Source organism: Siniperca chuatsi, linkage group LG18 (assembly GCF_020085105.1).
Source record: "Siniperca chuatsi isolate FFG_IHB_CAS linkage group LG18, ASM2008510v1, whole genome shotgun sequence".
Lineage (NCBI taxonomy): Eukaryota > Metazoa > Chordata > Actinopteri > Centrarchiformes > Sinipercidae > Siniperca > Siniperca chuatsi.
This window is the reverse complement of record NC_058059.1, coordinates 5115721-5127802: the sequence shown is the minus strand read 5'-3', so window position 1 is coordinate 5127802 and position 12082 is coordinate 5115721. Positions and strand designations below refer to the sequence as shown.

General features: G+C 40.2%; 1 protein-coding gene across 3 annotated transcripts; it reads right to left on the bottom strand.

Moving 5' to 3' along the window:
• Positions 1-1009: 1009 nt before the first annotated feature.
• On the bottom strand, positions 1010-12005 carry LOC122865536 (TNF receptor-associated factor 2-like). Of its 3 annotated transcripts, none has more exons than XM_044174107.1 (11): positions 11789-12005; positions 10998-11207; positions 10277-10355; positions 9073-9171; positions 8646-8807; positions 8458-8532; positions 7660-7734; positions 6459-7037; positions 5697-5874; positions 5078-5226; positions 1010-4034 (listed from the first exon to the last, which is right to left on the bottom strand). In XM_044174107.1, the coding sequence occupies exons 2-11, from the start codon at positions 11183-11185 to the stop codon at positions 3816-3818; spliced, it is 1803 nt and encodes a 600-aa protein (XP_044030042.1). In that variant the 5' UTR covers positions 11186-11207; positions 11789-12005; the 3' UTR covers positions 1010-3815. The 3 variants fall into 3 exon arrangements, with proteins under 3 accessions (XP_044030042.1, XP_044030044.1, XP_044030043.1); XM_044174109.1 differs by having other exon boundaries at positions 11837-12005; XM_044174108.1 differs by lacking the exon at positions 11789-12005 and adding an exon at positions 11573-11767.
• Positions 12006-12082: the final 77 nt, after the last annotated feature.

Genomic DNA, 12082 nt, shown 5'->3' with positions numbered 1-12082 from the left:
CACATGTTTTGTATATAAAACCTGAATCTACAAAGCAAATAGTAATTAAAGCTGTTAAATAGATCACATGGAATAAAATGTACCGTATTACATATTTCTGTTCATGTATTATACAACACAGAGCTCTGTCTTTGTGCATTTTAGCAGTTGAAGGAAGCAAATTAATACTTATTTTTAAATTAGCATCCGGACAGCACTCGGCTGTGTACAATGCGCAGCGTTGTTTTTAGGGTCAAACTATCCCATGTGTCCTCTTTATTCTTTTTCTAAAGATTTCCCAGCAGTTCACTTCCAGTAATGGAAAGTCTATATTTGATTTGTGCAGATAACCTCTAAATTACACTGCCCATAAAAGTACGATGATCCCTGTTTTCCTGCTTTTTTTATATTTTTTATATACAGTATAACTACATGCAGAGCAGTAGCTTTGGCCATTCATTAAGTGATCCATAGTGCCCTCTGGTGAGCAGTGGTGGGAAGTAACTTAACTTTAGTACAATATTCTTGTACTTGTACTTTACTCAGAAGGTTTAATTAAATAACAGTTTGAGGCCCAAAAAGGTAAAATTATCCAATACTTCAGAAAAACAGCAAAGACTAGAGAAAAGTCCCAGAAATGTATATAAATTTGTGTAGCAGAACTTTTTTCCCTTCTTTCCAACCTTCATTAATCATCTCCCGACCTCTCAGATTTATCTTACGGCCATTAGGAGGGGTCCGACCCCTAGGCTGGGAACCATTGACTATCTAACTTTATATACTGTATAGTAGTTCAAACCAGCTCCACCTCGAGCAGCTACAGCAGTAAAATGCGGCTTAGACAGTGATGCATCAGTAGTTACGATCTCATGTTGTCATATATAATCAGGGGCCATAATAAGTACTTTTACTTTTGATACTTTAAGTACATTTTGCTGATAATACTTCTGTTCTTTCACTTAAGTAGGATATTGAATGCAGGACTTGTTGTACTGGTACGTTGGTAAGTAAAGGATCTTTTAAAATCATCAACAAGCTGAAACCAGCAAACTTTATTACATACTGCATGTCCTTTTGTAGCATGATACATCAATTATCAACATCAGAATATATATGGCTCTGATTTCAAGGTACATAAATGACTCAATAAAATACCCTGTTCAGACAAACAACCAATACAAAGTGCACAAATCAAAGTTGGTTCAACTCAACTGCATCACGTTACAGAACTGCTGTTGTGTTTTTAGAAAAAAACCCAACTGAATTAAAGCTGACATTCAAAAACCTTGGGAGGGTCTGTAAACTGAGGACAGTTTCATGGGACAGTATTAATTATCTCCTCTGGTGCTTACAGAAGGAGTGACCAATGCATAATATTAAATTGGCACGCACGCACACACACACACACACACACGCATATACATACATACAATCAGCACAAACTTAGTTATATATGGCACCATATTTTAGCATAGAACATAAAATACAACTTGCAATACAACATTGTTAGTATACAGAGGTAATATTTGATTTTGGCACATTACAAGAACACTCAAGGTTTAAAAAGTTCATGTTATCCTACTTATTACATGCTCAGTCTTCTCTGAAAAGTCAAGAATAGAAACCCACTGTATATAGCATGAATTCCTCAACATTAAAATGGTCTTTCTATAAATCCTCAGCTCACTTTGCCAGTTAGCTTCATGAATAGCCACTGACTAGAGATCCCTATGTTAGTGATATCAAGTAGCGTATGCTTAATGACAAGGAAAGCACAATTTTTCCTTGGAAAGTTCAAAATTGGTTGCAGTTCTTCAGCGCCATAATGAGTAATGTAAACAAATAAGTCGAGTATGACCTCTGTAAACCCTTAAAGCCAAGATGTCATCAAAATCTAACAGATATAATCATATATTGCACTCTAGAAGGAATCATAAGTCCTTACTGCACAAAGGGGTTGTCCTGGCCTGTTCAAACCATCTTGACAAACAAAAAGTTGGTATATAGATATAGAATTAATAAGGTATTCAGTAATACTATGTTTATTATAACATCTCGTGTATATTAACATTGATATATAGATTATTTCAACATTATGATATGAAAGATACATATTTATAAATTGCTATGAATATAGGCAGGTGCTTCTGTTGAACAGATGCAGCGCCAGATATAACATAATAACTATTCTATGATTACGTATTTTCATCCAAACAAATACAAATAAATGCTTCCACACGTGGCTCACAGGGTAAACCAATGTGAAACTCCATAGTGAATATGAATTGAAGCCTCCCATGCACAGAGAGGTTTCAATACAGGTCGAGACTGGTTTTCAAACAGGCCAGCGTTAACCTTAAAACCTCAGCATGCATGCTAAGTAAGTGGAACAGCAATCTCTGGTGGACGAACAGAAAAATTACATCTCATCAGCTTTAAACAGATATAATGTAGATTTGTGGTGCCTTATTGGAAATCAGTGATAGCACATGAAAACACTAAAGTTGAAAGAGTTATCTGGGGCTGCACTGAACACACAATCTGCAATAAATAATGTCAATAACGGCTCGTGACCTACAATGAAGAATAACAGTCTCTTATTTTCATTTCATCTCATTTCAGCCTCTCAACCTCCACTCACATTTACCTCATGTATATTTGCACCAACATATATATTAGATTCACATCAGTATTCTATCTCGAAGCAGCAGAAACACATATGCACTGTATACTGTATGGACAGAAAACAAGGAACAGACAATTCCTTCATTTTGTGGAATCTGTGTTAACCTCAATCTGTGGTGGGGCACAGTACTATGTGTTGAGATGTGAGCTAGTGAGCATATCCTGGGGAAAACTCCAGCTATGTATGTTTGTCAGAGACAAAAACACATGTAAGTTTTATGCCTCAGGCTTGACTGGCAAGCTGCCCTGACTCCATGGTAACTCCACTGTATCTTCCACAGATGTACCAAACCACCAATCAGAACCACCAACCCCTAATAGGAACAAATACGCAACACTAACTTTACATGTAAACAGCCTGGTTCCAAAGACATGCAGGCAATGTCCACCATCACGGATGGCTAATTCACTAACAAGTTTTAACAACAAACGAGGAACCTTCATTAAGCTCAGTCGAAATAAGGAGCAATTTTATACTTAAAACGCCAGCGGCATGCACTTTGCGCAAAAAAAGGCAAAAAATGCCTGTAATCTTATTCATAACATAACTCCACGTTTGTCTATGCAAATTCACTCGACACTGGAATTGAGAAGCTCACAATATCCACAATCTGCAAGAAAAAGCAAAAACTGCATCAAGCCATGCTCTAACTCTATTACAGGCCTACTGCCAGCTTTCTACAGTGACATCAGAATGATCAACTATCTGTAATCTACAATCCTGTTCTAACTGTCTGCATGTTCATTTTCACTCCATCGTAACTGTTCACTGTGACATCTCTGCTTCTACTCAACACTGCACTGACCACGCTGCACTGGTGCTTGCTTCCGTGTCCTTTAACTGAAAACTAATGTGCAACAACTTATCACCATGGGAGCAGTGTTGTGATGTCAAAAGAAAAAAGTTTTGCACCCAAAATGTACAGCAATGACGGTGGTTCTCGCATAGAGACCACCAGATATGACGATGCCGGCGCCGTCTGGACAGAGCAAACTGCAGCCATATGCAGCATACAGTTGTCTCCCTAGAGCTGCAGGGGACAGTAAGATGCCTGAACAGAGCCCTAAAAGGGACCACGAATGAGCCAAAATAAAGCTTTAATGGTCAAAGAGCTGCCTGGTTGCCAAACTGTACCACCCTGTGGAGCCATCTAGAGGCCGGTGAGGTCCACGATTGCCTTGATGAAGATGGTGTCGTCGCGGATGTAAGAGTTCTTGGCATCGAGCTTGGAGAGCGGGCAGAAGAGCGGACATCCGCTGGCGATGTTCATCTCGCTCACTGGTCTCTGGAAGGAAGAGGAAGTGACATCAGGTCGAAAGGCGTCGATGATGTGCTCCCTGTTGCTCTGGTCCAGCAGCATCAGAGTCACCTGGAAATCAGAATCAGAATCAGAAATACTTTATTGATCCTCCGAGGGGAAACTTTTTGCTACAGCAGCTCACTATCACGTCAGTGCACACAGGAATAGAAGTACAGATGAGACAGATGAGAGAGATTATGTTTAAATGCCACGATCAGCGTTTGTCTCTTGTTGAAACGTGTGGGGGATATTTATTGAGGCCGCATTTAGACAATGCAGGGGGCTCCGGCAAAAAAACGCAGGGTCGTCTGGCAAAAAAGTCGAACCTGATTCACATTACTTTGTAATGTGAACGTGTTTCTATGGTTTACCTCGCGATCGTAGTGACAAAAGACAAGATAGTCCAGCGTTGTAAAATCCTGTCTGAGTATGTTGTATGTATGTAAACCGTTGTGCAGTGTTTTGACCTCTGTTAAACTTTTAAACACCTTAATCTGTTAGGACTTCCTGGATTGTATTTCATGTCTCACTGAGACCTTAAACAACACAGTCTGAATGCCTGCTAAGTCTGTCTCAAATTAGTGTCAGGGGTGCAAAAATGTGCGTTTCTGCGATTTACTAGCCACTTAATGAGATCCGAAAACCGGACTGTTTTAACAAATGTTGTGCACGTCTGGAGAGAAATGGAGTGCAAAAGAAAAAGTGATTTCTGCTGCTGGCATGCATTCATCCCACAAGAGGAAGGATATATGTGAGGAAATATTAAATAGGTGTATGTTGTCAGCTCAACAAAAAGAGAAAAACGTTGCACTGGATATGTGTATGTTATGTAAAATCATGACAAATAACAGGCTGCTGCATTGCTGCACTTTTATATTGTGAGCAGAGAGCTTTATAAAGTAACTTTATAATGCATCTTTAATTTGCCGCCTTAAAATACATACTGCATAAGACCTAACACACAATTTTCAGCATCTTTGCTTCTAAGTTACCGGCGCAAAAACTCGTGTGTGGTCCTTTAGTAAAGGAAAGGAAAACACAATTTGACTGTTTAGCACCTTAAAAGGTGCAAACTCTTAGTAAATACCCCCCTTTGTCCGTAGGTCGTTTACCTTCTGGTTGAAAGGCCATTTGAGCAGAGCGTCACTCAGTCCCCTCATCACCACAAAGAACAAGGACAAGTGGCTGCCACGCCCTGTCCCATCTCCATTCAGATAGATCCGCAGACACATCTTATAGCCGTACTTACTGGTATAGAAGGCTGAAAGGAAAGAGAAGGGAAATTCAGCTTTAGTCATTTGCAGATAATAAGGCCTCTGTAATAGAGGTCTAAACAGGTTAACTTGGTTTCTAGTAACCAGGACCTGACCGCAGGTCTCAAGCTTGTGTGTCGATACGTGTAATACCTGTGTGGATCCTAATGTACTTGCTAACAGCTCTTAAAGGTGGTGCATCATAATCATTGCGGGAGAAAAATGTGTATTTTAGAGTGTGAATGGTGAAGTGGAGGGAAAATGACAATCACTGCACTTTTTGAACCCGACTGCTTCTTAATTGATGGTGCATCACGTTGCTGTTCATTTTGGTCCAGGTCTGACTGACCATGGGTCCCTTTTGGAATGGGTATCTTATATATATATATATATTTTTTTAGGAATTTATACAGGTCAGATTGGGTCCAAAATGTTGGACCTATGAAGACCTCTAATCTGTAATAATGGACAATGTTACCTGGTGAAAACATGGCAGGGGCTCGACCTGCGATGGCATCCTGTCTCTTTTTGGCGAAATCAGAGATCCTCCAGACAAAGACACCATCAAAAGTAGTGGCAGACATTTCCCTCAGCCGGCCCTCCATCTCTGCAACTGTTAGGTCCTTCAGCCCCACTGTCCTCTCCAGCTGTCGCACCTGAAAAATAAACACACACTGTGCTTTAACAAGATCACAAATTCTTCATTGAATCCACTCATAAAAACTGAACTGCATTTAAAGTGACACGCCACCAGAAAAGTATCTTTTGAGATTCAAATACTCACCCCTTTTTTCATATGATTTGCTAGTATGGCTTTGTTTTACTTCTATTTGGGGGATAATCATGCTCTAAGTTTTGGAACTACCGTTCCCATAATGCTTTGGTGGATGTAAACAGGAAGTATAAGCTGTGGGCTACAACTTAAGACCTGTGTTTTTAGCCCACATTTTGGCAAATTGGCATCATTAAAAGTATGCTGAATTAGCTATTAGCAGTTCCTGTTTGCAATGTGCTCATGGATGTACAGACAATTATCACTGGATTACTTTGATATGACGAGAACTTAGCCTCAGATATAATTATATACCCGGGAAGTGTAAGTCACACTGAATCTAAAAATATGTGTATCATGTCTGTGTGTTCAGATTTGACTCTGTTATGACTCATAGAAGGAGTGTGATTTTTGATGCAAATTGCTGCAATCAGGCACAGTTATGGTTCAGTTTCATTCCAGTCCTACCTTATTACTCAGAGCCTCGATCTTATCCTGGTCCAGTTTGTGCTGACGGTTGCTGGCTTCCATGGTGGTGGCAAACCTCTCCACCTCTCTGTTCAGGACACACACCACATTTTCAAATGTGCCGGCTTTAACTTCAAGTTCCGTACACCTGCGACCCAGCTCGACCACCTTGGTCTTCTCGCTGTGGAGCTGGAGCTCCAGCGCTGCACCCACCGAGCTGGGCAGGGGTGTGAAGGAGGTAGACACAGACAGAGTGGGAGGCAGAGTGGGCGGTGGAGGGAGAGGAGCTGAAGCGGGTGGACCAGAGGGACCAGAGCTGGAGGATGAGGAGGAGGCGGCGGCGGCGGCGGCGGCTCCCTGCACGGGAGGCCCAGAGGAGGTGGTGCTAAGCTGGGAGACTCTGGCCTCGAGCTCCCTGAGGGACTGTTGGAGTTCCACCAGTTTGTGTCCGGCTAGTTCCAGTCCCTGGGGCTGCAGGCCCTCCATGCTCACTTTCATGCCCATAATGTAGTGCAGCAACAGATTGAGGTGCTCGTAGGCATAGGCGCGCTCATGGTCATGAATCTTTTCCTTTTCCACCTACAAAAAGGAAGGAAATGAAATAGAAGCAATAAATGCATGCACTCTGATCAGCTGTATAAGGGGCTGTATGAAAATTATTTTATTTTATAAAAAAGCAAGAGTCTCCCCAGCATCATTAATAGTTTCTTTGGATCCTACTATTTATGGCAAACATAACAAAATGGTGGATATTCCAGAGCTGCTAAGTAAACGGTTATTGCAGCCACAGAATGAGTTTCATGAGCAGCATCAGCTCAGATGATGCTTTAGCCTGATACGTGTGAAATCAGATGTTGCATGGGTGGGTGTGTTAGAGACGTTTCTTCCAGACAGCTTCCAAAGAGCGCAGCGTGAAATCGATATCAAAACAAAAGCCATCTTTGTGGTGCAACTATTTGATCTTTTTTTTTAAATGTTTTTGACAATAAATCTCACAAGGGAAGAATTAATCTGGGCTGAGAAAAGGACCCTCTCCAACTCTCCCAAAAAATTCAGACCACCCTCCCTTCAGCAAAAAGAAAAAATACATAACCCTCCCTCTTCTCTGACCTCCCCTTGATAATTTTCATACAGTCCCTAATTTGAATGTGTGTTTGTGAATATATAAAAGTTATTATTGAGAAGACAATCAGCTACTTACAGACATATCACATCCCACGACATGAAATCGACACGGAGTTCTGAATTTGCTGCAGAACTTAATATGGTCCACATACTAAAAAAAAAAAAATCCATTAAGTATTATGAGCAAAGTAAGCATAGGATCTACTAGCTGCAATTTGTGCCTCATGTATTGTCATTACATTCAAGTTCACAGCGCTAAGCATTAGTTGTTCTGAAAAATATATACCTGGCGATCTTTGAAGAACCCAGAAGGGGTTTAGAAGATATTTACATAATCCAAAAAGACTCTTCTAACCATCTGGATGAAAAAATATTCTGTCTGTTGCACGATAAAAAAAAGATTTTTAACCTCGTTTTCCAAGTTGTGAGTCTTTTTCCTAATCCAAACAAAGATGGTAGCCCAAAATGAAGTTATATTGAGGTTACCTTCTGTTATTTTATCTTTTCATACAAAAATACCACCTTTATCACACGGACATATGTCATTTCCAGCTACCTGGATAGGAAATATCTCGGGAAATGGGTTAAAAACTTTTCTTTAACTTTCTATCTTGACAGAATATTTTTTCTTCCAGATGGTTAGCAAAGTCTTTGAGGAGTCTGGAAATACCTTCAGAACAGCGGTAAGTGTTCTTAAACAACCTTCTGGGTTTTTCAAAGATTTCCAAGTATATGATTTCCTGGAAAAACAAATGCTCAGCTCTGTGACTTGGGGCACAAACTAGGGATAAGTAGCTACATAGGACTGTGACCTTCTTCTTTTTTTTTGCAACAAAATGTTTCCATCTTGTCTGCATGTTGTTTACAGATTTACCTTTTCTCTGGGTATTTTCTTCTTGGCACAGCCTTCACAGATCATCGGGTACTTGGGACAGATCTCGTCATGTGCCTGAAATAAAACGACAATGTTTCTTTTAAAGACACACAAAGAGCTGCTGTGATGTGCTGCACCAGCCCAGACAAGCCGAGCATCTTAGCAAGTCTAAATAAATCATGTCCAACCTTGATATTTTTGAAGTGGAATGGCTCCTTGCAGTACTTGCAGTTGAGAGTTCTTTCCGGGCACTCTCGCTCATTATGGCGCTCCTGCTCGTTGAAGCGAATTCGTTCTTTACAAGAGGGGCAGGGGATGATCATGAACTCACACTTCCCCTCGTGGTTCATCTGTGAAAAAAGAGCTTAAGTTGTTGTGGCAGTCTTTACAGTACAGCAGCCTCTGTGGTGTGCTGGGAGCCTTCACTGTCTATATACATACACAGCAAGGCGAGCTGAGCTGGCAAAATATAGAAAAATCAGTTCATAGACATCAGGAAAAAACAGCACATTTTTTGGTACATTTAAAAACAATAAAAACAAAACATTACCTACCTATCAAACAAGGATGTAAAGCAAAAAATAAATCATGAGAGTAGGTCAAAGGTCACCTCACCTCATACTCTTTAATAGTGCCTTTCCAAGTGCAACTTTCATTGATACAAACAGCTGAAAGGTGTTCAACTTCCCTTCGAACTGCGTTGTCAGGAAAAGCCTGAAAAAACAAGAAACAACAAAAGGATTTGCTGTCACACGGTCTCATTATATGGATTATTTCTGTTGAGGAAAGCTGTATATTCAGCAGTGCCCTATCTACATATATGTATGCATACGTTTTATTTTCCTTGTCAGGGTGTATGACCACATACTGTAAGTTTACATGTGTTTTTAGGAGTGCACTTAGAAGAGCAAGAATCGTGAACAGCAACATTTTTCCTGCATGTCTGCTCACAAATAAAGCATGAGGCAGCTTTTTTGCTTCTGGTCTGAACAAGCCCTCAAAGCCAAAACTATGGCTGCAGGTCAGTGAGCCGTAAATGTAGGTTTGGAGTGGGACAGACAAGTTCATTCTCATCCATTATTACGAGGAATGAAAGAAATTTCCTGTCCAGTTTGTTGAGAAAATCATAGCAATGGCAAGAAATCAAATCAAAGGGAGATTCGTGTAGCAGAACTGTGTGTTAAAATATGAAGTGAAGGTTAAAGAAGTTTTAGCATCATTCACACACCTGATGTTTTATGTTTTATGTTTTCTTTTACGAGTAATAGTTTTATTGCTGAGAAAAATCCCATCACCAGTGGGACTGACACGCTGGAGTGACAAACATCTGGAATTATTATATAATGAAACAGCCAATCTTTTTGCAGCATGTCTATGCCTGTCATACTGTGTAGAGACTGGTTAAACTGGGACTGGTTAAAACTGGTCAAAATGAAACTGAGACTGTCTTCATTGTTGCATCACAAGGTCAGCAGTCATGTTGAATGTTGTTGGACAAAACAGCTGTATTTAGACCCTGAAGAGTACTAGCATATGTATATATATATAGTAAATACTTAAACTCATGTCTAAATGTTCAATTAGTTGCAATTGTTTTTGAATTGTTTTGTTTTATCTTTCACATTTTGGATTGGATTTTATTAGACTTTTTTATTCCTTGTTTTACTGCAAAGCACTCTTAACTTAACTCTTAACTTTGTTTTAATACTACCGGAGCTGCCATGGTACTAATTATGTGCACAAGAAATTCACTTTAAATTCAACAAAAATTCCAATTCAAGAAAATAAAAAAACTGGATAAAAATGCATTAATACTCACACATCCTTGTTTCAAAATCGATGTAGTCTCCTCAAAAATATCCTCTTTAATGCAGGCATTGCATTTCTGGGGTCCATTACTGCAATAAAACAGCATTATATGCAGATATACTGCAAATCCAAAATATGCAAACATCAGCCACCCAGTGGTGGAAAATACCTAAGTACATTTACTGAAGTAATGTACTTAAGTACAATTTTGAGTTACTTGTACTTTACTTGGAGTACTTCCATTTACTTCATACTTCTACTCCACTACATTTCAGAAGCAAATATTGTACTTTTTACTCGACTACATTTATTTGACAGCTTTAGTTACTTTGCAGATTCAGATTATTAATACAAAATATAGTCAGCAAATAAATGATCATGTATTATTATAGATTAAACAACCCGGCAGTGTATAAAGTAGTTCAAACTAGCTCCACCTTTACCAGCTGCGACATTAAAGTGATGCTTACACATGAATGCATCGATAATTATAATCCATTAATATAACATATACTGTATTATTCTGAAATGGGCCATTCAGCATGACGAGTACTTTTACTTTTTGTACTTTCAGTATATTTTGATGCTAATACTTTTACTTTTCATTTCTGAATGCAGGACTTTTACTTGCAACAGAGTATTGCAACCTTTCCTTAAGTAAAATATCTGAATACTTCTTCCACCACTGCACCCCCCAAAATACACATGGTCTTGGTGATTTAGTTCCTCACCTCACAGTCCTGTTGAAGCAGTAGGAACAGAAGCGATGTCCACACTGGGCTTGAAACGGTCGTCTGAGTATATTGTGACAGCAGTTGCACAGGTGCTTGTCCTCCAGCTTGTTGCCCAGGATCTTCTTGGGGAAGCCGGGTTTATTGCTCTCCATGGACGAAGGAGGGGATGGTTCCTGTGTGGCCATGGTGTCTGTTCACACGTCACACCTTGGGAAAGAAGCAAATATGTCAAGACACATGAAGAAGAAATTACTTAATTTTGATGCAACAGTTGGAGAAGAGCAGAGTGATAAATCAGCTGGGGTGAATATTTCCTGTTTAGCTGGCCTGGCCTTTAAACACACTGTCAGCCATCAAACATGACCGTATCATGTGTGTAAAAAAATGTTATCCTCCTTTAAACAACAGCAGTAATGGTTCCTCTTTGTGGCAGAGCACCACAGGCCAGCTGAAAGGCCCACACCCTTTGTTTACATTTCGAGTCTGCATTCATTGCTCCTTGTGGTTGACTTGCCACAAACTGATGATGATCGCCGGCTGGTGTCAAACAACACACGCTCAGCTCAGCCTACCCATTAACGATGCTGACAAATCGCACATCCATTGTCTCTCCTCTGCTTCTTTTCCCTTGCTGGTCGCTGTTGCTAAGCTATCAGCATCCTTTAGTCAGAAGTGGTACCCAGCACGCCGCCACGCCCCTTTCAAATCTGAAGCTTCCAGGCTGCAAGAGACCATTTACTGGATACGCTTTTGCAAATGCTGTTGCAATCACTAGAGTTTGTACTTACCAGCGTTTTAGTCTAAACTGTCATCGCGTGCAGAGGCTGTAAAATCACCTTTCCTGGTCGCTGGTCCAGCTCGCGCAGTTTGCCGATATTGTATGTGGTTTTGCAGCCGACTGAAGGTGTTTTCTTTAACGTTAGCCACATAATATAGATGTAGTCCCCCAAAAACGATGGCTGTTATTGTCCAATATCGCCATTGCACTTTCAGACTGGGTGTTACGTCATGCAGGGGGCTGAACACGGGTTGATAGGCAGACGAGATGTGGAGGCGTGCATGTCATTGGTTCAAAATTCAAG

Excerpts from the sequence above, each read along its gene's own strand:
- LOC122865536 (XM_044174107.1), bottom strand. The coding sequence starts at position 11,185 with ATGGCCACACAGGAACCATCCCCTCCTTCGTCCATGGAGAGCAATAAA. Across the intron at positions 8,533-8,645 it reads TCCACTTCAAAAATATCAAG|GCACATGACGAGATCTGTCC; the intron begins GTTGGACATGAT and ends GTTTTATTTCAG. Across the intron at positions 7,038-7,659 it reads TCGTGGGATGTGATATGTCT|GTGGAAAAGGAAAAGATTCA; the intron begins GTAAGTAGCTGA and ends TCCTTTTTGTAG.